General features: G+C 38.9%; 1 protein-coding gene across 6 annotated transcripts in view; it reads left to right on the top strand.

Moving 5' to 3' along the window:
• Positions 1–26,224, top strand: part of POU2F1 (POU class 2 homeobox 1) — a 47,025-nt gene that overhangs the window by 15,398 nt on the left and 5,403 nt on the right. For 2 of the 6 annotated variants that reach the window (XM_033518712.1, XM_015636859.3), the window contains exons 5-12: positions 887–1,006; positions 2,700–2,879; positions 8,482–8,608; positions 15,927–16,021; positions 18,282–18,455; positions 22,187–22,328; positions 24,414–24,559; positions 25,048–25,227. In XM_033518712.1, the coding sequence (XP_033374603.1) occupies positions 887–1,006; positions 2,700–2,879; positions 8,482–8,608; positions 15,927–16,021; positions 18,282–18,455; positions 22,187–22,328; positions 24,414–24,559; positions 25,048–25,227 (1,164 nt within the window). The remainder of the gene's footprint in view (positions 1–886; positions 1,007–2,699; positions 2,880–8,481; positions 8,609–15,926; positions 16,022–18,281; positions 18,456–22,186; positions 22,329–24,413; positions 24,560–25,047; positions 25,228–26,224) is intronic. The other 4 variants (XM_033518719.1, XM_033518725.1, XM_033518709.1 and 1 more) reach the window with 3 other exon arrangements.

A 26,224-nucleotide genomic window follows, 5' to 3' on the forward strand; every position in this document is an offset into this window, starting at 1 on the left:
ACTTCCATCCCTGAGAGAGATGTTGGCAAACAGGCTGTATCTCCAGTGCAGAATGTTTACAGTCCTGCGCTGTAATTATCGCTCAATGACTGGCAGAATTAATCAGAGCCTTTATGTTAATTAGCCCGCTCTGCAGTCCCCAAAACAGGTGGTGGAAAATATGCAAATCTATGCAGAATTGTAGTGTTCTGCATAACCAGTTTTAATTATCATAAAACTCTCTCCCCCACTTCATGCACTTGCATTTCCTCCCTCATGTCTTCACAATTTCTTCTGTTTAAAAAAACAAACAATCAAACCACAAAAATAAATCAAAATAAGCTTGAATCTTTTAAAATAAAACAGTATTCAATTAAATAAATGCTTTGAGTATTTAAAAGCATCGTACATATTACATATTTTGCTGTAGGTAGAGAAACTTGTGAGGATTTTTCAGAAAGGTTCTGTATAAGCCAACAGTATGATGACTTAGGGTACAGGATGGAGATAGAGAAAATGGGAACACAATCTCCTCTCCCTCATTCCATTGTTAAGGATTTTAGGCAATGAATAATTTTAACAACCTTCTCTTTCTTCATGGTGAAAGGTAGCATCAGCTTCAGTTGCATGGTGTAGAATGAAGTGAGACCTGGAAATAATGTCAGAGAGTTACAGGCAACCAGAGAGTCTCTTTGTTTTGTTTAAACTGCATTACCTACAGACGTGTTTGAGCAATCATAGCTGAGATGGTGGGCACACAGAGCCATTGCTTAAACACACTCTTAAAATAAACCCAAGGGCTTTTTGTATGCAGATGAAAGATTTTTATTGTGCAGTGTTGAGATAGCAGTGTTAATACATTTACATCTGTTTTACACTATAAAGAGTTGTATTTTTTTTTGACTAGTCTAAATCTAATGAAGAATCTGGGGACTCTCAGCAGCCAAGCCAGCCTTCCCAGCAGCCTTCAGTGCAGGCGGCCATACCCCAGACCCAGCTCATGCTGGCCGGAGGACAGATCACCGGGGTAAGAGTTACCCAGGGATGCTGCAGTCCCACGCAGCTCTCACTCAGGGGCACTGCAACTTCCTTTCACCTAGGCAGGAGCTTGAGTGGAAGTGGCAACAGAAAACACTCTCTTAGAAAAATAAGCAGACTGCAATATTTGGGGTTGGTCGCTAAGGATTTGCTTCTGAACAACAACAGCAAAGATTTCTTCCTCTGTGTTCTCAGTATCCCTTTTGACTCTGCAATGAAATTAAAACCTGTTGTTTTGCAACAGTTACAAATGAGACAATCAAAAAGAGAATTTTTATTTTTTTTCAAGATTAAAATGAGTCATGGGAGAACAAGACTGAATCTTATAGCTGGGTGAAAAACAAAAATTATGGGAATTGTTAATTTTTCGTCTTCTGAAAAACATTTCTTTTTAAGTAACTCTATTAGTACTTTCCTTAAGCCCTACTGAACCTTTTTGTTTTAACCTCCTGATTTTGCGGGGTTTTTAATTGCAAAGCTTTGGGAGTAAATAAGGGATAATTGTTGTTATTTGTTGTTAGACTTTCTTGTGTTTCTGAATCGTTGTAAAGGCTTTCAGTCATTTCAAACAAGAGCAAGTTTTGTGAATGGGCTGGTTAAAGAATTTGCTTCCACATAATCAGCTTTGCAGTATAAGAGTTTGTGTGTTAATAAGCTTAGGGCAGTTGCTCCAACAATATATTTATGATTTGAAGTGTTAGGTTAGATCATCCCTACACTTACATGAAGTGACTTCTTAATCTCAGGTTCAATTGTTAAATCTTCTCCTATGTTAGTATGTAAATAAACATCCTATATAGTTTTCAGTTAAGCATTGAAAGTTTTAAAAGCGAGACTGTTTCGATACGTTGTTAAAACCTGGCATATTTTATTATTTTTTATATTCTCAGAAAATACTGGTTTGTTTTAATTCATTATTGTCTGTTGTAGTGAAACATTCAAAACTCCAGGCCTGTGCAGATAGGGGTTGTAGTAAATATGGGCATCAGGATTCATTTACATGTAAAGGAGAGACTGCTGCCACCTGTTCCACAGAGATAATGTGTGTTTGGGAAAGGGAAGGGATGTAAAGTTGCCAACTCTATTCTATTTAAAAAAAAAAAAAAAGAAAAAAAAAAGGCAGATGGGGAGACTTGGAGAGAAACAAATGGAGCTCATGTTCTTTACTTATATCTTAGGGCATAATGGAAATGATGGAATATGGCAGGGATTCATGCTAATGTGAAGCAGCTGGGGCGTTATCAGTTTGTTCAGTAGCCATAGCCAGCATTCCTGCTTCACATTCATCTGGCTAATCACTTGCTGTTCTGCTGGGTGTAAATTTCCTTTCAAATCCTGGCAATACCGATTCTTTTCTTTTGCTTGCTACTTAATTGCTTTTTCCCTGAAACTCCTGGTGGAGTTGTGAGGAAAACTTAGGAGCAGAGTTAGGTTCTGTCAGGTTCCAGTAAGTGCAAATGTCGGTGGTGGTGCAGTTTTGTTTGTGTCAGGCCTGTGCTAGGTTGGTTCCCACACTGTGTTGAGTAGCCAGCTGTCCTTCCTTAAGGCCAGAGCCCGTGGCCAGTTAGTGGAATAGCCCTAGGATTGCCTGGTTAACATAACTAGTACTGAGCTGTCTAATGACTTTGTAGCTGAAGTGGCTCTTCCCATTATTAATGGCTGTGTTTTCTAATTGTTTATAGCTCACGTTGACGCCAGCCCAGCAACAGTTATTGCTCCAACAGGCGCAGGCCCAGTTGCTGGCGGCTGCAGTGCAGCACTCGGCCAGTCAGCAGCACAGCGCTGCTGGTGCCACCATCTCGGCCTCTGCTGCGACGCCGATGACGCAGATCCCTCTATCTCAGCCAATACAGATTGCACAGGTGAGCCTTGAGGCTTGAGAGGGTGGAAAACAAAAGAGGTTTTTTGACTGATTGCACCATTCGAATAAAATTTGTCGTTCCTCGCTCAGTGAGTTTGTAGAGTCCTTGAGTATTGTTAGTCTTTCCTCCTGCATCTTTGGATGATGAGGTTGAAGTTTGATAGCCTTAGCAAGGAATGTGTGCCAGCTGTTCCACTGGGCTTCTGAGCTTGTACCAGCATCTGAGTAGATGCTTTGTTTTCTGAATTTTCCTCCTTGTAGTTAGTGTGAGAAAGGACAAAATACTTTATGGAAAGATGCCCACAGAAATTGCACTTCTGTGCAATTGCATACCTGTATGGATGGGAAGTGATGCCTGTGTGTCAAAAAGGATGCTTCTTTCAGACCCAAATGGCACTTGTTAGAAGCTAAATGGTAGAGCTGAGGAATGGCAGTTTGACTCGACTCATTTGTGTGCTTTTTTGGATTGGTGTTTAGTGCTGCAAGTTCATTGGCAAACAATGGGCACTTCTGTGTGTCTGGAGAAAAACTTGGAGAATGAGTTTGGTGCTGGAATCTGTCCAGTCTCATAATCTGGTACTAAAGACTAATCAGTTCTGAAGAACTGCTTGCTGTGGATGTTCCACTTACTAGAAGCAGTAAGGAACCTCCTGTGTCTTCCAGGACTGGCATAATTTAGTGTGGAGATTGCAGTGGCACTAACTCTGTGCTTAGTATATGTAGTGTGGAAAATCCTTAGACTTGTGGACAAGGATAATCAATTGTGCAGCTTAGATATCTTGAGTACTACGAGTAGGTGATTGTCTTGTTCATGCTGAGGTCCATCTTTCCAGAGATTAAAGTTCTTGGTACATAATACCAGTTTTATTATTCTAGCTGTGCAAAGTGTGTGGGGTATATAATCTTCAAAGTTGCTGCTTCATAGAGTGAGCAAGTTCTTCAAGACTGTCTGATGTTTTCTGTTCAGGCTGTTTTCTCTTGCATTCCATCGGGATGAAGCGTCTAAAAAGTGAACATGAGGTCTGACTAAGGACAAGAATGGAAATGTTGCAATTGTCTGTGAAGTCCAGTGGTGAAATGTTCAATCCTTTGCTGTGCTCTTACACTAGCTGAATAGCAGCCTAGCTGTGCTATCAGGTTTTCATTAGCTGAAGTGACAAACTTTTGTGGTGTTGGTCTAGAAGTTCTGACCTCTCTGGCTGCCCTTAGAGAGGCCAGAGTGGTGCCATCCTGTTTTTAAAAGCCCAGTGCTGATGTTGCTGATGAGATTCCTACTCTGAAGCTCTTGTTGCACTGTGAGAAGTCATATCACCAAATAACACCTTTTTTAGCAGAGGATTCCACTTCACTGGTGTGGTGTGGCCATGACTGAAGGATGTGGCATTCAAGGAAACTTGTAATTCTCAAGATCATGCCTTAATTTTGTTAAGACTGTCTGTAGGCAATAATACAGACAGATTTCAAGAAGAGAATGGGGAATGTCCTTGTCAAGGAAGTTGTTGATTATAACACAATCTGTACCTTGAACTTTCTGGCCTTAGGTTTGTCCAATAGGCCACCAAAGCAGTGGATACCAATGTGATGTGTGTGTGAGATGTTTCTAATCCTGCTCTCCCACCTCAGTGCAAAGCTGTGAAAATGTGTGAAGCATTTGCAATTATTAGTTTGTACCGGCTTTTTCTCCAGAACTTAGGAAATCTTCAGAGAAGTGTTTGAGAGGAGTTGAAAAGATCAGGCATGTGCTGTCAAATAAGAGTTTCTGAAGGCAGCATTGTCTGATTTGTGCACATGAGTGAGCTAAAGGCTCTCTGAAAAATAGCATGTGATCATGTAGTGGCCACATGCAAAATAAATTAAAGTTGTACTTTCTAATGTTTCAAATTACTTAAATGTTTGACTTTACAATTAATGTCTTTATTAGGATAGGTTATTTTGATTCATAAAGGAGCTTGTTAACTGCTCCTTATGATGAAAGTGCAGGGCATAAATTGTGCAGGTGTTGGATATAGCTTGAGGTACTTATGGAAAACATCTACCATCTAGGTTCATAGGTAGATAGCACCATGCTTTTTGATCCCTCTTGGCAAGGATTTGTAAGCAGTGCTCAGCTTTGTTTGTGTTGCTATTGTAAACATATAGCTGATTATACAAATAGCTGAATGTTTGTTTTAATTGATGATTTTTGAATAATTGATTAACTGACAGGTCTCTGCAGCAGGGGGATTACCATATTTATTTTAATTAACTAATTGCAAAAGCATGACTTCTTTAATATGCACTGCAGTTCACATAAGGTATCTGCTGCAGCAGCCTGGTGAGGAGCTTGTGCTGCTCCTGAATCGACACTAAATAGGTGTGTATCAGCTTTTGGGGTTCTTCATAAACTTCCTTGTTTTCAGGATCTATGCTCTGTACTTACATGATGTAAATCTCAGAATGACACAGATGCTTAAGTTTATGCTGAAGCTGTAATTGGAAATAATGGCATTGAATTTAGAAATTTATTTAAATTATTTTTTTCTTAAACAAAAAAATCTTCCTCACAGCAAGACATAGCACTTGACAGATTATTTTGCTGGGATAGGACTTGGATTGTTTTGATCTTTCTAAATTACTAGGCAGCACCAGAAGACATGCATGTCTCCCTGAAAGTCTTTCCATCTCTTTCTATGTGCTTGTGCTAGCATACAGATTTTTTAACACTGAGGGAAAAAAGATCAGTATAAGAAAACAGTGTCAGCTTTGTTCATGTGGTTGCTATTGGGAGATTTATTGTAATGGTATAATTAACTAAATAATAAAACTTTCCCAAGGTGGAAATAAAGTTGGATTTCAAATGCATTTGAGGGGCTGGTAGGTCTATTTAGGAGTGATTAGCCTTGGAGGTATCATTTTCATTTTGTGTTGCAGAATTATATTTCTGTATTTAAACAAGACTTAGCCAACATACCATTTACCAAGGCAGATGCACAGAATAAGATTGCTTATATCAGTTATCCCTGAGGCCTCAATTTAAAAACAGTTTTCTCATATTAAAGTGTAAGAGCCTGATGATAAGAGCTGTCATGTCTTAGCTGGGTAGCCAGTGTTATGAATACTATAGTCTTAAACAAAAAGCTCTCCTCCTTTGATATTACAGATACACTTCCACCATTTCTTTGTATTCTTTCTTGCATGTAAGTCCATCTCCTGTGGGGGTGCTTCAAATCATCTGAGATCTACTTGGTCATTTGGGGTGATTTCATTTGTTTGCTTTTGATTGGGAGAGGTCCTTAACCTATCTGTTTTTCCATTGGTACTTTTTTCTTCTACAGTGTCTTCCCAAATCTTCTTTTTGTGTTTTTGTTTTTTTCTCTTATCTACCTCTATTTTCATCCTGAAGCCTCTCTTTATTTCCATTTCCTCTTCCCAGTGTTCACAGCCTGAGTCAGCTTGCCCATCTCTTTCCATTTCTGTTTTCAACTGCATCCAGTCCTCCCATCCATTCCAGCATGAGCCCCCTCTGAGCTGGAGGGTCAGCACAATCTGCAGAGGTAACCAGCTGAGCATTGAAAATCAGTGAATAAATGAGTGGAGATCCATGTCATGTTGAGTAAGAGGTTTTGGTAGCAGTTCTGACCAATGTGATATTAGGATATGAAGTCATAAGAAACATGGATTTCCATGATAGAACTGGAGCAGTTATTTCTCTCTCTCAAGAAGGAAATGTGCCTTGTTTTCATAGGAATGATTGCATTATTTCTGCAATTTTCTGATTTTCTGAAAGCAAACAATACTATTGACTTTTTTGCTCACGGGCACTTTTTAAAATTTTACCATTCTTTTATAACATGAAAGTTTCGGTTTCTTAAAGAGCATTGTTTGGTCAATCCAGCTGGTGTCCGTCTACCATATTATTACACTGCATGCTTTTGACTTAACAGGGCTAAGTAGCCCAAGTGATTGATGGCCAGTGTCTGTGTAATGCAGGTTAAGTAGTGGTTTTCTTATAATGCCTGTCTGTGGTCTCATAAATCAGTGGACTCCCTATTTTTTCCCCTGCCTCGTCTTCCTTTCTGACATTCCTCACCCCTCATCTCCAGAAGGAGATTGCTGCAACTTCCAGGTTACAGTTTTAACAGATTTAAAACAGTATAAGGTCACAGATATCAGCATTGTGTAAGAAAGAAGTTCTCCTTGTCAGTCTGTCTCGACTTCTCATCTCCAAATCCACTGCTGACAGTTAGTGGCCTGTCCCATCCTCTGGCTGAGCACATGGTGGGAGTGCTCAGTAACCTGCATCAGTGCAAGGAGCAGCTTAAGAAGCAGCTCTTTGTTTGTCTGGTTCACTTCAACTCGGGTGTGTTTGGGGCTGTGTGATGAGCAGCTCCCAGCAGCACAGCAGGCACTGTTTCTGGCACCACTGCACCTGAACATGGTTTATCTGCAAACAGAGCTTTGGGGGAATCTTCTTGTCTGCTTGGTTTGGTTTGTGTAATGAGAGGTTGCAAGTGTGGGAAGTATTTCTTTCATTCAGGCTTTTCCCCACCTGTTTGGTGAGTATTTTGAAACAGATTCTTCCTGGAAAGATGGAAAAATCCGATAAGTGTGTTTAGATAGTTTTCATGGATTACCACTGTTATATTGGCTGACTTCACAGCGTGTTTTTGAAATTTCAGTTGCTCTTGTTATTGTCCTCTTTTGGAGATGAAAAGAAAAAGGCTAGTTAGGGGGAACAGTATTTTAAAACAGTTCTCTGTTTTCACTCTCAAGCTGAATGTCAACTTGAAGCATTTTTTCTTGAAAACTCAGTTTCTCAGAGATTAACATTTTACATTGAGACCTGTCATTTAATTATGGAATATTAATAGTCCTAAATGGTTTAAATACATAAAAGTAGGGTTCTACAATAATGCAGTGTTTTGGATTATTCCTTTTAATCTTTCATTATAGTCATATCTATTAAGCTTATTGCAATTTATTTCAGAACAAATCAAATATATTTACTAATTGAGTTAGCTACTTTCTGAAATTTAAACTGAACAACCAGAGTACAAACAAGGAATATTTTGCTTTCCTGTTCTTGATTCAAATGGTAATTGGGACTGTTACAAAAAAAAAGCTCCCAGCTAATATGCTTGATCTGTAGCAGAGTTCCATCCTCAAAAATAAGTTTGAGAGATCTTTGTTCTGATAAGTCTAAAGTATTTAAAAACTCCTGAATTTGGGGTAAGGGAGATTGATTTGTTTGTTTGTTTTGTTTTGATTTGATTTTAAAGCAAAATAGTTCTGGATATGCTTTGCTGGGTTATTTAGTAAGTAAGTTTGGCTTTATGAATGAGAATGAAATTCAAATTGCTGTTCTAAAGGATATTCAGTAGCAAGACTTCTGCTGTGTTTGACATCCATTTTTATCTCTAAATGTTAGAGTGTAGCTGGCTGATAGGAAATCTTATATTGGGAATCATTGCTGACTTAAATGTCTAACACACAGCTCTTTCTTTTCTTCTTTTTTCTTTTTCTTTTTATTTTGTTTCCTCTTTTTTTTTTCATTTTTAATTTTTTTTTTTCATTTTTTGTCTTCTTTGTTGTTTTTTTTTTCCCCCCCTTCCCGTTTCCTTAAGGATTTGCAGCACTTGCAGCAGCTTCAGCAGCAGAATCTCAACCTGCAACAGTTTGTGTTGGTGCATCCAACAACCAACTTGCAGCCAGCACAGTTCATCATCTCACAAACGCCGCAGGGGCAGCAGGGTAAGTGCTCCTTGCCACAAAAGCCAACCATACATAGCGTTTTTTAGGGGAGAAAGTGAAACTCAGGTGGTTCATAGCAGTGCCCAGCCTTCTCCCAGCCAGCTTTTCCCTTCTAGGTTTATATCCTGAGCATGAGAAGACGTGGTGTGGAATATCCCTGTGGCCAGTTTGGGTCAGCTGTCATGGCTCTGTCCCACCCCAGCTTCTTGTGCCTCCCAGCCTGCTTGTTGGTTGGATGTGTGAGAAGCTGAAAACTCCTTGACTCTAAATACTGCTTGGCAATAACTATAACTAAGACATCAGTGTGTTATCAGCACTGTTCTCATCCAAAATCCAAATCACAACACTGTACCAGCTATTAAGAAGAAGATTTAACTCTATCTCAGTCAAAAGCAGGACAGACTGGAAATAGATTGCAAAATCAAAAGTCCTTGTGGGAGTCTGGAGAAGTACTTAAGCCTAAAGAGGGTACAGTGAATTTTGTCATAAACTGAAATAATTCTTAATACCTTGGGAAAAGAACTAGAATGCTGGATTTGTGTAACAGCTCTTATAATAATATTTTGGCAATGCACTGGGTATGACTTATATGCCAAAGACAGACAAGGCAGTGGTAGGTGGTGCTGTGTGAGAGCAGTGAAGTTGTACAGCAGCTTTGTTCTGAGGACTGATGTGTTCAGGCTGCAATGCATCACGGTGCTGATTGCACCCCATTTGTTGATGCCCACGGAAAACTGCATTTAGCCATGGCTTCTTATGCTGATATACTCCAGTGGCCTTTTTTCCCCCTTTTCTCTTCTACATGAACTCTACTCAGTTGTTCAGGTCTGGTAATCCAAAGATTCTTGCTCAGAAGGCAAATCCTGTTATGCTTGAAGAGTCCTGCAGAGCCTGGCTGTCCTATAAAGCAGCTCTTTGCACCTCATTTTCTTCTGCTCCTTTCAATTTTTTCATGCATCATTCCTTCTTACATACTATGACTTGGATAGAACTGGCTTTCCATTACACTGAAGGGCTCTTACTGTCTGAATGCTCTCACATTTGAATAAAGGGTTAGTCAAAATTACCTTCCTTTTAATAGGACTTGATTTAGGAGAGATTTTATACTAGCACCGGTAGAAAATGGCTGAAAGGCTATTCATGGAAGCATTTAGTGATGTACTGCTTTCTTAAAATTAAGCAGAACTTGTAAACTTAAAATACTGTACCAGAAAAAATCAAACCACTAAAATTTAGTTCAGGAATTCTTCTTGTAGGTGCTTGTTTTATTTTTTAATAAATTCTTTTAAGAAAAGAGCAAGCACAAAAGCATTGTTTTGAAAAAACTCATTGGTATTGATGTCTGCCTACATTTTTTCAGCTAAATTCTGCTGGTTTTCTAAAATACCCCTGAAGATGCTTTACAAGAGGGAAAACTAAGAGAAGCAAATTATATTCATCCTCCAAAATGAGTTTGCATTATAGAAGGGGAAGCAAGGCTTTCTTGTTTGTTTAAAATCTGAAGTAGAATAAGTACTAGATGAGATTTTCATAGTACCTTTTCCAAAGGCCATCTCTGCAAAATTATTTCTTCACTACAATTTAAGACCTGCATACTGCTGTCACCAGTGACTCAGTGTAGGTAGAGACATCATGTTTTACTGTAATGTGCAGCCTGGACAACTGAATAGCTCAAAAATGTAGGAAGATGTATATGCTGAATTCTGACCATAGGCCATTAGTGTGTGACAACCTTCCAAACTGAAATGCTTGAATAGATGTCATTTTCTTCATGAGCACTCAATGATAAAGGAACATGTATGTCATAATACCCCTTATATCACTTTTTGATATGTTTTTTTTGCAGTATTTCATGGTTATTGTTAGAAGATCTCAAACAGCACATTATTATTTATGAGAAATATTGAGAAAGTGTGTATTTTTATTTTGTTATTTGCTGTTGCAGCTGACTTTTCCATGTTGTTCTTGTCCTATTGCTCCATTAGTCAACTTCATAAAATAGTAAATATTCTGAAGAAACTGGCATAGAATTTTCTTCAAAACCAATGACATTCATATTTTTCTTTGATGCTTCATTGGTACTGTACAGAGCTTTTTATATGTACACATTTAATAACGAACATAAAAATTCAGATTTGTGTATAGATTATGTATTCTGGAAGAAATTTCTTGCTTTGCAGACTATGCTACATATTTTGTGTATGCCATGTAGTCATGTAAATGAGAAACACTGTTTTTAAATGAGAAGAGTTTTGAGGGAAATAAGTGAAGAATAGTGTACCTAAACAAGATTGTAGAAGATGTAAGCATTTTTTTTTACATTTATTTACAATTTTTATTTAAATTCTTTTATTTATAATTTTTACATTTCAAGAAAAATGTTTTGCTTGAAGAGGTGAAGGGGTACAGAGAAATGCAGTTATCAGCAATTCTATTTAGATTCTTTAAGGGGTTGAACATTGTGAGCTGAGATCCAACTGCTGAAAAAAATATAGGAAATTCAATACCTAAAATATTAATCAATAATCAGGATATTATTCTACTATCTTTCTTCAACACACACATTATAGCTCCTAGCATCAGATAGGAAATTTTCCCCATAAATCCACTGCCGTATGTCTAATGTAGTCACCTTTCTTTTCCACACAATTTCTGGCTATTTAGGGGCTTATATGAAACAAATTTTAAAGTTCCCATTTTTCATGGCTGGTAATTGATAGCATCATAACTGAAAGAATTGTTTCAAGCTTCAGTAGATATGCAGGAGATGGAATAGAAATAGAAATTTGGAATGTTTTCTTATTCAGCACAACTGTTGTTCATATTATTGTTGAAGTCACTAGCAGGAATGTAGCACCTTGTAATGTCTTTATACCTCTTGTATCTGTTCTTGTATCTAATAGAGCTGTCTCTAAAATAATCAATTTAACATCCCTTACAACAATTAGAGCTGCTTCTTAAAAATATTACCCTCATCAGGTGACTGTTCACCTTTTTACTCGTGAGATATTGCTAATACAAATCGTATCAGTAAAAATCTGAATGGAGGGGGAAATCGTGCTGCATTTAATATAAATAAATCTTGCAAACAGGAGTTGTTAAGATCTAAGCAAAGACTGTATCACAATGAGATTTAGAAATAGTACTTACAAAGAAAATATCCAGAAAGGCAAATGTGGAAGACAAGCTACTTATTAGCTATAAACATTGAAACTGGGTCTACCTATCTCAAGCTATTGTTATTTATAATTAAAGACTGCCTTTATGATTTTTTTTTATTTTATTGTAAAGTTGCCTGGGCCAAATCCAGTCCTATTTTCTTCTTTCATACATGTTATGCAGACTTTGAGACCTCACTCATGTGGCAGTCGTTGGCTTTGTCTTGCAAGCTGACTTCCAGTGAGCAGCTTTGGCAGAGATAAAGCAGTCAAGTTCTTACATGAAAAAATTCACTCTTTTGGGAGATCAGTTTGGGATGAATTATGTATTATGCTTCTGGGCCAACTTTTTTAAAATTATGCTGAAAAAGTCTGTGCTTGAATGTTTGTTTTATCTTTTGTTTAATTTTAGATAGAACTGAACCCCAGATCAGTCCTAGGGGACTCTTGGCTTGCAGAAAGAGTTTTTTGGCTTGGAGCATTATTTATGCTACTCTTAGACATTACAGGAAAAATCCTGAATGATGATAGATATGTTTATTATATCTATTAAAAAAAAAAATATTAAAAACCTCTAAACTATCTAAACTTCTGCATAGATGCTTATCTGCCTCCTTGCAGTCATTCTTTTAGAGTGCCACATAGGTGATTTGTGTGCCATATTTAATGCAATAATACCACTGGGCTCTTAAAACCAGGGCAGGGGGTTGGGAATACAACATCTGTAAAGTATACAAGTACAATAGCAGCTTTTACAGGTTCAGAAAAATCATGTGGGTTGGAAGGGACCTCTAGAGACCAGGTAAAATTGTTCAAAGCAGGTCCAATTACAGCAGCTATTCAGCACCTCAGCCAGTTGAATTGAACCTGTCCAAGGATGGAGTTTCTGCAACATTTTCAAGTACCTGCCCCATGACTGCTATCATGTTAAAAAAAATAAATTTTTTCTGTATCTAGCTGGAGTTTTCCATGTTCTGACATCCATTGCATCTCATTACAGTGTACCCTTGAGCAGAGTCCTTTTCTGTCTTAGAAGAAAGCAGTAGGGGATAGCACCTTAGTCTTCTCATCAGGCTGAAAAAACCAGCTCACTTACCTGTTGCAGCCTGTTAGCCACCCTGGTGAACCTTGGATGTACAAAATCCAGGATGGCCATGTGCCTTGCAGCAGGAAACCCAAGGCTGGCAGCAGGACTCCAGCTGTGGTGCCACAGGTGCCAAATGAAGGGGGAGAAGCACAACCCTTGACCTGCTGGCTGCACTTCTGTGAGTACAGCCCAGGATGTGTTTGGCTGTCTTGAAAGGGCACACTGCCAGTTCATGTTCATCAGACTGTCTTCCAAGACCCCCAGGACTTTTTCCTGTGGAACCGCATTCCAGCCAGCCAGTTCCTACCCTGTATGGCTGCACAGGGTTATTCCAGCTCCCACACAGAACATTGTATTTTCCTGCATCAATCTTCATGAGGTTTAATTTGTCCAGCTAGTCTAGACCCTGGCTTCTGGCCTGTTGACCACTTCCCTGTCTTTGGTATTGTCCACAGGCCTGCTGAAGATATATTTTGTCCCATCAGCTTTCTTGGTAATAAAGACGTTAAGCAATAGTGGTGCCAGCGTGAGTATCTAAGGAAACAGCAGTGTTTAAAATGCCAGGATCTCAGTGGGTGCCTAAAAGATGTGGGTTTACTTAGAAAAGGCAGTGCTATGTGCTCTGTAAGTTAAGTCACTGAAGTTATATTGGACCTCAGCGATTTCTTGTCAGAAAAGGAATGAAGGAGAAGCTTACACTGGTTCAAGTCATGTCTTAAAAGAACACAACTGCAGCTGCTCACCTGTGAGAGCCAAGGAGTGCCCAAAGTGTGTTCATGGCAACTGCCTGAAAAAGCTGTGTTTAGGGGGAGAGACACGTTGCCAAAACAGTCTAGCTGCTTTCCCCATCCCCTGATCATTGCTTCAGTCAGCTGCAGGTTGAACTGACTTGTTCTGTCTCCAGTTTCTGCCTGTGACACCTTGTGTCAGCACCTCTTACACAGGATAAAATTATGTGAAAACAGAGTAGATAAAGCATCTGCAGATTGTTTTATACTGATAATTCCATGATAATTTCTTCAGACCGTGTGAGTGAGAATAAAATTAGGAAGAGTGTAGTCATCTTGTGCTCTTCAGCAAAATTGTTAATGCCAGAAAAACATCCTCTGGGATGTCTCTGGGGACAAAAAGTCACAAAGGCCAGTCCTAATTACTCTGATTGCAGTCATAAGACAAGTCAGTAACTTGTAATCGATGGTGTTACCAATAGACTAGAACTCAAATGTCATCACTGTCAGCTGCCTGGTTTTTGTTTCATTGTTGGTCAGCCACTCTGTAGTGACAGTATGATGGGTTTGTCCCTTCCTCTTTCAAGCTGTCAGTTTAAAATTCACTATTACTGAATTAAGGTCAAAAACTCTGCACTTAGAGGTGACTGTTCACTAATTAGTATTTAGATTTCGGCAGCTAAAATCCTCTTTCAAGTGAACAAATACTTGCATTGTGAAAAGCAATGTGTAGCTCTAGTAGGTGGCTGTCTTGGAAGTTCCTTGAGCAGCTCTCTTCCATCACTGGCTTTTCAAAAACACAGCTGGAACATGTTGATTATGTGGTGCAAAGTAAATTTACATCGTTGTCTGTGCTGTGCTATTATGTTACATAAGCAGCTGGCTGTATTCTGTAGGTCCTGAGCATCTTGATAGAAACACATTCTGTTTGAAATACATATTCAGCTCTTTGTTAAACAAAAATCAAGTATCACTGTCAGATGATAGTTCTTCTGTGCTTGTGTATCCCTTACTGAGGAGTGTTTTCTCCTTTTTAACCATGGTAATCCTTCTTTCCATATCTTTTATGGCCTTAACCTCACATAAAACATCCATTTCTGCACTCAGTATTTATCAAGTCCTAAATTCTGTTTTCCCTGCCTTAATTCTGCTAAGAGGTAGTAGATCAGGCAGCTGATGATGTTGAATTTAAGTGGTACATAGTTGATGGTGGCATAGCACTCCATCCATTTGTTGTTCCCCCCTGGTTTTAGGGACTAGGTATATTGAAGTGTAAGTTTAATTAGTCAGGTTCTTAAATTGTTATAGTGGAAATTGATTTAGCCAGGAGGTACCTAAAAAGTAACAATTAACGTTTTTCACAGTAAAATCAAGGCATTTGACTATTTGTAGGTTTATTTTTGTCAAGATTATGTCCCTTAAAAATAGACAATAGATGCATTTTTGTATTAGAAATGCAAAAAAAAAATAAAAAAAAAATAAAAAAAAATTGTTAGCTTCTAGTTAAAATATTTAGATGCAGGCATGTATCTCAAGTTCCTCAGAGACTTAATAAACTGTATAAATAGTGGACTGTAAGGGAATTTATTTGTAGATTGACAGCATATTATACATATTGGTTCTATCAGTTGCAACTGTTCTTTGATGTTGTCACCTTTTCATAGTAGCAGAGTTTTTCTATATTCAGTGTAGTGTTTATTCTATTTGTTAAAATTGAGCAGTGTTCAGTATCTTACCTAAACTTTAATTCAAATTACTTTTCCAAAAGACTGCTACTTTATTTGACCCAGGAGGGAGTTATTTAGGCTTATTCTGTCTTGTGCTGTGGTCTTTAAGTCTGCCAGAAAGCTTCCTTCTTGTTAGGCAGCTGGCATAGGGTGGTTTGGAGAGGAGGGAGGGTGATCAAGAAGCCAAATTTGTGGGTTTGATTAGTATTCAGCTGTTGAATTTGATCTCATTAGTGCTCAGTATTTTTACAGGGTTCTGCAATTCTTGGTCAGCTCTTGGTTACCAGGAGAGGTGTATCCAAACTCTGCATGCTGAAAGGGGCAGTAAATGGTTCCTGCACACAGAACTGGGATGACCTAGATCATTACCAACTCTTTCTGGAGAGGAGACTTACACACACTTCTCCCTCTTACTCTTCTGTCACCACTTACACTTTAGGGAAATGCAAGGGGCTGAAAAATCCGGTCTGAAGATTTCTGTGCAAGGATGAAACGCAAGCTCACGTCTCAATTTTTTTGTTTTTAACTGTCCATCATTTGGCAAGAGCTTTGTTTTCCCTCATTTCATGTTTTAGTGTTTTTGAATGATAAACCAAACACACACTTTTCTCTCTCCAGGTCTCCTGCAAGCGCAGAATCTCTTAACGCAACTACCTCAGCAAAGCCAAGCCAACCTCCTGCAGTCTCAGCCAAGCATCACCCTTGCCTCGCAGGTCAGGCTTTTTCCTACACTTCATGACTTGCTTTGAGGGGATTTAAACCATGGCAAGTGAATGGACCCTTTGTATTAGTTACCTGAATAGGTGCTGTAGCTATAATAGGAAATTTGTCTTTCTAGATTGTTCAGGTTTGTAGCTCCCACCCCAATGTGTCTCTTTCCAGCTTTAACATTCTAAAGTGGGTTTTTAGCTGGAAATTTTCATGATTGATATCTTGAGTTAATGGCACTAGAGCATCATTTGATTTCCTGCAAGGTTCTCTTGGAAATTCAAAGGAGCAAGGTGTGAGCTCCTTCAAAAGCTCCAAAAGGGGATTACTGACAAGTCTCTTTCTGAAGATTGCAGTGGTAATCTATTTTTATTTTAGTGTACTTACTTTGCAATCACTGCTAAGTCATTGCCAGTCTTACCAGTTCCCATCTGTGAAGCTGAAGAGGTTGTTAGAAATGAAATATTTGAATATTCTGATAGATGTATATTAAAATATTAGAGCTCTGTGATTAAGTTTTCAGACTATAAGAAAAGCAATTCTAAGGTTGCATGTGCCTGTAAATTTAGTTGTGCTTGGCTCTGGGTTTTACTGTGCAGTTTAGTTTCATGGCTGCATGCTGTTTCTCAAATACCATGTAATATCACACAGTATCTTCCTGCCACCTCGGTTACATATAAGAATTTTCTAGTCTGCAGTAAGGTGCCTGAGTCTATCAGTCTTAGAAAACTACATTTTCTATTATACCACCTCTAGTATTTTTCATGCACCATGTGGAAAATGGAATTTGTCTCACCTCTAGTTCATACCTCAGCTAGCAGCATGATTCTCCACTAAAGATTATTCTTGGATTAAAAAAAAAAAATAAAAAAATAAAACTACTAAGAAAGAATAAATTATGTAAAGTGGGTGAAATAAGCGAAGACATATTGCAGTAATTACCTGCTATGATTAATGTAAATTAAAAAATATTAAAAACCTGTAAGTGTGACACATGTATCTGCAGTCCTAGAAAGATCATATATGATTATATTATTTATCAAGTAATGGAATTATAGATCTTGACCTCCCTCTACCATCTGCTGTGCACTGCAAAACACTGCACTAACCCAGGAGGAAAGCAACATAAGGAGTTATGTAAAGACTGAGCTATATGTAGGCCATTCCTTTTAGAAGAGCCTTTTCTGAACCTTTGCATAGACTTTGCATAATACTCTGGTGCTGTCTGGACTTGAGACTGTTCATATTTCCCCTGAAGGAGTCCAGAGTTTCAGAACTGGGTGTAGGACACAGGGCCAAGAAATCTCCTTTAAGGAAGAGCCATAGCTAAGCTGACTAGAATTTAACTGGAGTAAATGATTTGTCTCTGCATCTCAGCTGATCATGGCATGCAAGGAGGTAGAGCTATGCAATCAAAACATGTTTCCAGTGTTCTTATTGCACATAAAGCCTGAATTGTGCAATACTGTGAAGATTTTCCAAGTTGCTAATTTTTTTCAGATATTTATTGTAGTTGCATCGCAAAATGCCATAGTATGCCAGTGTTCAGGAATAGTGAACCTTCCATGGACTTCCTAGAAAGTTACCCTTCATATAGGAAAAAAGTGTGACCTAAAAGGAATCCTGTTCTGCAGATTGCCTTTGTTTAATTTGTTGTATCACCAGTATGTTCATTTTATTGTTACAACTATCAGCAGAAGGGTTAGAGGTAAATCTAGTTTTCTAGGTAAATCTTTTTTCTTCCTGAAGATTTGAGTCAGTCACAAGAGATGGCATTGGAGGAAACTTGTCATGTTTTCTGCATCTGTATGTGCTCACTCTTCCAGGATTAAATGGGAGATTTGAATCTTTTGGGCTGATGAAAATCTGCCACCTCACAAGACCAATTCAATTTTAATTTTTTTAAAAGGGATGAATGCCAAGTAGTCTATGAGTGATAGAAGTATATCATGTAGAGTGTGTTCAGCCTTTCTTTGAGCAGCTTCTGCAGCAAGTGAAAGTTGTTGGTTACCATTGAACATCTCTTACTTTTCTTTAACTGGTTATGACAGAACCTTTAAAAGCCAGTCATACTATTGTAGTTTTCTGGATTGCATTTGCTTGTTCTGGAGAGGAATGTTCATAAATTGGAGGAACTTGCAGATTGAAGGAAATGTCCAATTCACTGACCTCTCTCACAAAACCATCACATACCTTTTAGGAATTTAATTTCTGTTGATTATCCTCTTAAGTCTGATTTTCATCTTTTCCTTGCTGTCTCAATAGCCAGCAACCCCAACACGCACAATAGCAGCGACCCCCATTCAGCCACTTCCACAGAGCCAGTCAACACCAAAGCGAATCGACACTCCCAGCTTGGAGGAGCCCAGTGACCTTGAGGAGCTTGAGCAGTTTGCCAAGACTTTCAAACAAAGACGGATCAAACTTGGATTCACTCAGGTGAGACTGCGTACCTTAGTGCCTGCCAGTGTGGAACCTGAGGTCTCATCTTTCAAGTCTGGGGGGAGACTACAATTCCATCATTTCCTAGGAGAACCTGCTTAAATAGGGTTATGCTCTGGCCTTTATGTGGGGGATTTCTAAGACATAACAGAAAAAGCCATACATCCATCTTACTTTTACTTCCCTGTTGGTTTTAAAGCATAGCCATTTTCCCAGCAGGGGAAAACGTGCATTTACCAGCTCCAGATGTCATTGCATGTGCACTATTCATTCTATGGGATGTGACATGAATGGGACAAAGCACTTTAAAGCTGCCTTCAGAAGTACAAAGTTCCAAAAATCATACAGTACAATTAACTGCTCCGTGTGTTTAAAAAGTGTATCACATCTGTGCAGTTGCTTTGGATGTCAAAAGGTTTTTATCTCTCAAGCGTATTTTCCTATTAAACATCAATGATTTCTGTATTTAATGCTTTTGCTAAGGTTCCTAAACAAAACCTGAAAGGACTGTCACCTTTGAAGTTTTCTCCTTACAAGGGTGAACTGGAGTTGTGGTTTGTTTTGGTTTGTTTAAAAGCTCAGAAATACCTGTAGAGCAGAAGAGAAAAGTAATCTTGAACATAGTGAGGGTGGTTGAATGAAGACCACAATTAAAAGTACAAAGTGCATTCATATGTTCCATTATTCTGTTGAAAGGAACTTGGTTCCAAGAGTCCTTTCTTATTAATATCAAAATTATTTTTTTCCTCTGCAAAATTAAAATATCTCCCCAGGTAAACAATTAGTTTTGGCAGGAGTCTGTGGTTAACATAAGCATGTTTTTACTAGAAGAAAGAGCATGCAAAAATCAAAGTATTTCAAAGTCTGAGCTCAGAGCAGTCAGTCCAACATATGTGATGGAGCAGAATACGTAAATCTACTCTAGCTGAAAGTATCTGCTGAAGTCAGATTTATTTTTCTGGCAAAGTCCTAAATTGAAAAATCAAAGTTCATAATGAAAGTTCCTGGCAGCATCTTAATTATAAGTCAAGAACAGAATGTTCTTAGTCAAATGAAGTGCATTTTGCTGGCATTTGTGCCTCCTTCCCTCCCTTCTTTCCACTAGAGGGAGGCACAGAAATACAAGTGATGGACACACACAAAAGCTCGAATAGAGCAGCACAGAATAGGCTAAAATACAATAGGTTCCCTATAGCTTGACAGAGGAGGTTCGTGTAGATCTCTCATTATTATGTTTAATCTGCCCTGCTGTGAGATGATTATAAAGGCTCAACTAGACTTTTTAAGTTCTGTGTTAACCTTTCTTTATTGACCCTGTTATGAATTTTCATGGTGAGGAAAAATGAACACAACTGCTCAGGCTTACATTTCAGTATTTGCTTTTCAGATTAAAAAAGGGGAATCTTGAGAATGTGATAAAATTACATCTGGTCATTCCTATCCTACTCTGAGTTTGTATGTGTGTAATTAGGCTGTTCTAATAACTTCAGCCTAATTGCATAATTGGATGATAATTAGAGACCCTGATTACTTTGGTTTCCTATAGTTGGATAAATAGAGTGCCTTTCAGAGGATAAAAGAAATTTATTTCCAGCAGTACTGTAAGCTTTTTCAGACTCATGCCACTCCTGCCTTTCAAAAATAATTGTGAGATTTAGTTTGCATTGCAAACTAATCACTTACTGCATTCTGTCGTGTGAACAATAAAGCAGGTTTTGAATTTCAGCAGTTCTGCCTCTTCTCCCACCCTGAAATGTGGGTGATGCATTTAAATCCTTTTGTTTATTTTCCTTAAAAATACCTCCATGTTTGACATACAGGGACACAATGAGCAAACTGCACCTTAGCATCATTGCAGGCCTGGGACTAATTGCTCAGTACAGATTCAAGAGACGTGAGTGAACATTTTAGACAATGTTATTTTTATTCTGTGAAAAGTATTGCCTCTGTTAGACCATCTGAGCTTCTTAACAGACCAGTACACACAACAATGATGTACCTTATAATCAGTTTCAGTTCATTACCAGAGCTTCAGTCAACCTACAGAGTAGATCAGATGTGTATACAGTGCCTTTATACTCTGTTCCATCTTATGTGTGGGCCATCCCAATATATAAAATTCTCATCCCAATATATAAAATTCTTATCCCAGTATGTAAATTCCTTCGCCTGCAGCTGAAATGCTGCCACCTTTTGGCATTGACAAAGAAATGGTTAACTATTCATTTTAAATCAGATGGCAAATGTTTGTAAGAACAACATAAATCCAGAATTAAATTTAGTTGGGGGACTGGAGCAAATTTCATAACTCTTTCCTGCCAAGACATAAATCAACTTATCTCTAAAATGGTTTACATAGCCAGGTTTTCTTCTTCATAAACCCAGAAGAGCATCCACGTTACTCCTCTTGGAATGATTTATGAGTTTTAAAATGCACAGAATCCTGGCATATGAGTAGAGGCATAAATGTGAGTTCCCACGTGTTTCCTCTGATTGAAGGGCACACAAACCAATTGTTCTGGTCCTCTTCTAGGAAAGAAATTGTTTTCTTTGCTCAACCTGCACAATTTACTAAGCTTCCTGAAGGTTGTTTTCTTCCTGGCTTGTGTGTGGCCACTCTGCATGCTGTCAGTGTACTCATACCCAGCTGTGGTTGTGGAGCTGACCTCAGAGAAAAATGAGCTTTATGCCCAAACCAACTAACCCATTTGCAATTAAACTCCACTAACTGTGCTCCAGCTTTTCAGCCTCTTCTTCCAGACTTCTCATGCTTTGTTTTGTGCTTAAAAATCTAAATAAAGCTACTTTAGACCAAATAGTATACTTGAAATATAAGTGCTTTTTTATTTTTTTCAAAGGGTAGGACCTTCCAGCTTTAAAACAAAGCATGTACATGTTATGGTGTTTTTAATGGTCACAGTTAAGAATGGATTGATTTTTTTTTTAAACACCACTTTCCAAGTGTATACTACATAGCTATGTAATATATACATAAATATTAGAATAAGCAGAATGTCTGCTAGCAGAATAGCTAGCTGAAAGTGAGTTTAAAAAGCAATAACAGATGTAAGGAGATGATCATCTGCCTGTAAATCTCCTGGACAGGTTTGTGGCAGATGGGTAATGATAGTCAAGACTGCAGTTAATCATTATTTGAAATGGTTCAAGTTCTTGTCTGCTCTGAAATTTGTATCTGCTGGGGAGAAATTTGATTTGAACCTCAGAAGATACTAACAGTTCAGATAAGGATATTTCTGCATCTATTTAAATATGATGTATCTTTGCAGACATCTTTTCTAGAGTATTTTCTGCAAATTGGAGAATGTGAATTCATTGCATTTCTGCTTATTTGAACTTTCCTTCTTTGGTGTGAAATATGCAGAAAAACTTAAATCTGCTCCTAAGGAGAGCTTGGCCTTTACTTATTTTAAAGAACTAAGAAAAAATTACGAGTTAATATTCAGTGGAATGTGCCGCTCAGTGATAATGCTAAGAAGACAAAGCATCAGGGATTTCCTGGAAAGAGTTACACGGTTAAACTGACTGAGGTTTGACATTTCTTTATGATTATTGCTTTAGCATGAATCTTGGTAGTGCTAAGAAAGCCTCTGTGAAACTGAAATCCCACACAGCAGTGGAGTCTCTAAGAGAACACCAGAATGTGGCAGGATTCCTTGCTTTGGAAGTGCCTGTGTCAGTGAATCCCTTTTTTCTCTTTCTTTGTCCAGGGTGATGTTGGGCTCGCTATGGGCAAACTCTATGGAAATGACTTCAGCCAAACTACCATCTCTCGCTTTGAAGCCTTGAACCTCAGCTTTAAGAACATGTGCAAGTTAAAGCCACTTCTGGAAAAGTGGCTCAATGATGCAGGTGAATGAGTCTGTGTATTTCTTCACCAGCCCACCAAAATCAGTAGCATTCTGAAAAGCTGCTTCGTTTGTGCCCTTATGGTTTTATGAAGCTATCAGCCTTTGTAGCTGCCCATGGGACAAATGAGGGTGTAGAAATAAGGGTCTGTAGTTCCCTTTCCATGTGCCTATATGCATCCAAAATAGTTGCAGTATGAACTTTCAGAAATGTGTTCTCTAGATAGCTGAACAATTGCATGGGATGAGGTACAATATGTGTCATGGTTTTCTTCCTTCGTGTATGTTAATGCATATAACTTCTAATCCTCTTCTAGCTTTCTTTTTCAGATGTGTAGTAGAGGGTTGCATGATTTGTTGTTTCAGTAGGCAGAGCTTATTGCATCCATCTCCTTCCATACCCCTGTGTGCATTCCTTTTATCTCTCTCCAAGGGTTCAGATAAATAATCTTTTTCCCTGTAGGAAGTTTATCGTGGGTTAGGTTTTGCTTTTTCCCTCCCATATGAATTTTTTTCCTGGGTTACAAGTTATTCACTATGCCAGTGCTGGTAGTGTTCTCTTTTTTTTTATCTCCCACCAGCAAAAGGAGCTTGTGTGGTGGTGCTAGGTGTTAGGATAGGAAGTGTTTTGAGAGTTCTGTCAGCCAGTTTTTTCTTCCAAGTGTGCAACTGTACATAGTATAAAACTGATGGATATGTTAAACAGATGGCAGGGATGGTGTGTGCCTTCCTATTTTTACCAAAATGGAGAGAGCTTTATGCTGGTGCCTGCAGCAGTCTCTGAAATTTTGAAAGTAATTTCATGCGGTGTTGAAAATTTGTCCTTTGTTGAGAAAAGGAAGTGTCATTCTGTCATGCTGGCAGGGGTTATCATTAGGTGTTGTAGGTCTGTGATAGAAAACATAAATACCTCCACACTGAGTGCTTAAGTCCACAGGACAGCAGGCCCCAAGCCTTTCAGCAGCATTGGATGGATCCAGTGCTGCAAGGAGTGTCATAGGGGACTTTTTCCTGCTAGCCTGAAGAAATACTTGTGTCTGTAAAGTTAAGGACTATGAGCAGTGTCAGGGTTCTTCACATCCTGCAAGTGGGAAACCATTGTCTCTGACTCAGTTTCATGAAAATCTTTGGAAGATTCAGGCAGCTTTAGAGACTAATGTTTTACTTTTAGGTAAAAGCAGGCGGGAGAAGCATACCAGTGATTCCAGAATTTATTGCCATGGAAATCACCTGGTTCTCAGTGGAGTTTTCAGGCTGAGGAAGGGTTTCCACATGTTTACAGGTGCCATTACTATTAAAAAAATCTAGAAAATACTTGCCCATTATCTGTCTATATTATCTATTAGAATAATGGTGGGCATTGTTAACTTTGACACTTGCTTATCACCCACAAACTCCAGCCACCGTTAATCACTGTGTTTAAATTCCCTGCTGGAGCTTGCCTTTTGGTTAGATTGCTCTTCCTGCTGCACAGTGGGGTTAAATGTTCTCTCTTTTCTCCTCTGTGAGGCCAGAAAGACAGGATTTAGGGGTTAAGAGCCCTGGTGAAGTAGAAGGGAGCTGCTCGCTGTGTAGAGTGGTTGGTAGCACTGAGTATCTGCTAAGATGTCCTGAGAGAAGAGACTGAACACTGTGCAGCCATTTATGAACGTCTCTTCCTTGAGTGTTTTGTAGAGTGGGTAAAAGAAATGTCAGGCTGCTCAGATTTTTTCATAGCTGCATGTGACTTTTAGCTATGGCTCATGGATATCAAGCACTCCTTTTTCCTTTAAACTGGGGCTTGCAGTGAGTGGGGAGTAGAACGAGATATGGGCGACAAGCTCTGTATAGGTACTGTAGAAAGGATACTGTGGTAGCATACAGGAGCAAAAGGAATCCTCTGGGCTTACTTGTAGCTTTTTTAGTTTCAGGTGTATGATGTCATTTGTAAATATAGTGATTAATGCATGTGATCTTCATGACCCTCTATGTATTTGGCATAGATACAGAGCAGGTCTTAACGTACTTTGCATAGATGAAGAACATTTGCATTAGACTGCATTGCATTCAGATGAAATCTCCTGATTTGTATTACTTTCTTCTTTTTCAGAAAACCTCTCATCTGATTCAACTCTCTCCAGCCCAAGTGCCCTGAATTCTCCAGGGCAAGGGATCGAAGGCTTGAACCGTAGGAGGAAGAAACGCACCAGCATAGAGACCAACATACGTGTGGCCTTAGAGAAGAGTTTCCTGGAGGTCAGTGGTCCTGGTGCTGTGCTCAGCCAATGAACAAATGGAGGAGCTTCACTTAACAATTATATGTGTCAGAGTAAAGCCATCACGGTGCTATTTAGGAAAGGGGGAACAGTGGGAACACAAAAGCCGTGCCAAGAAACATCCATCAACATCTGCTTCACTGTAAAAACAAACACAAACCCCCTCAGAAATACTCATTGGTTCTTGCAGTTCACTGACTGTGATTCTGCATTCCAGTATACTCAGACATAGGTTTAAACACTACCCCTCATGAGGATAGATAAATGGGGCAATAGTCTAAGCACACATAATTTGAGGTTTTTAGCTGGAGGGCAGAAACATCTACTGTGGTTTGTCTCTACTGTACCACTGACCAGATTCTGGATCTAAATCACCAATTCAGATTTCTGCCTACTGGAGAAGAGGCTATGATGCAAAACTTCAGGAGGTAATTTCAGAGCTTTTCAGATACCATTTTCTTTTGTCAGAACCAAAAGCCTACCTCGGATGAGATCGCCATGATAGCTGACCAGCTAAACATGGAGAAGGAGGTGATCCGCGTTTGGTTCTGTAACCGGCGCCAGAAGGAGAAAAGGATCAACCCACCCAGCAGTGGTGGAACCAGCAGCTCGCCCATCAAAGCAATTTTCCCTTGTCCAACCTCACTGGTAAGAGTCAGGAAGTGTGTTGACAAAGATCACTGGCAGAGGTAGTTCTGCTGTGCTCACTGTGGAAGCTACACGTGCTGCACCTTCTTTGTGCAGCAGACTTGTTCTCACATATTTATATTTTACTGGCATTTTGAGTGTTCCACCTGGAAACTGTGTAAGAGGGATAATGCTTACTAGTCAGGCCTTCAGTGAGGGTGTTTTGTTTAGCCAGTTTATGATGAAATATTCTGACTACAAAATTTGCACTTGAGGTTGTTGCTTTGACCTTACTTCAGATAATAACCAGTTTATATCTGGACTTTCCTTCTTTTATCCCCTTCTTTTTTTTTTTTTTTTTTTAATAAAATAATAGTAATTTTTGCAAAGTCCTTAGTAGCTCTCCCCCTCCCCTCTTATATTAGCATCTCTGGTCAGTAAATGAGCAGCAGTAAAATGTATCATGCACTGGAGCAGGTTGCCCAGAGAGGCTGTGGAGTCTCCCTTACTGGAGATACTCACGAACCATCTGGACTCAATTCTGTGCCATGTGCTCTAGGACTGACCCTGCAGGGAAGTTGAACCAAAGGACCCACTGTGGTCCCTTCCAGTCTTTCCCATCCTTTGATTCTGTATCACTTGGAGACTTAAGTCACACAAATCCAGCGATATCATTGTTGTTACTTCTAGTCAGAAATGATTTATATAAAAGAAAGACATGGAACAAAAGAACAGTTTAGCTAATACTCTTGTAATTAATTTCCCACACTTGTATTTACCTCAGGTAAACACAAACTTCATGAAAATAAGAGTAACAAAACACATGCATCAAGGTTCCTTCAGCACCTTTGCTACCAATGTCCATGGAGGTCTGTTTTCATAAATAGAAACAGTAGCTATTAGAATTCATAGTAGCTATGCTAATAGGAATGTGGTGGAATTTATGTAGCCTGTAGCTGTCCTTTTGTAGTATTTATTCCACCCTCATCACTGTAGTAGCTAATATCTTCCAGTACTT

Source organism: Parus major, chromosome 1 (assembly GCF_001522545.3).
Source record: "Parus major isolate Abel chromosome 1, Parus_major1.1, whole genome shotgun sequence".
NCBI classification, from domain to species: domain Eukaryota; kingdom Metazoa; phylum Chordata; class Aves; order Passeriformes; family Paridae; genus Parus; species Parus major.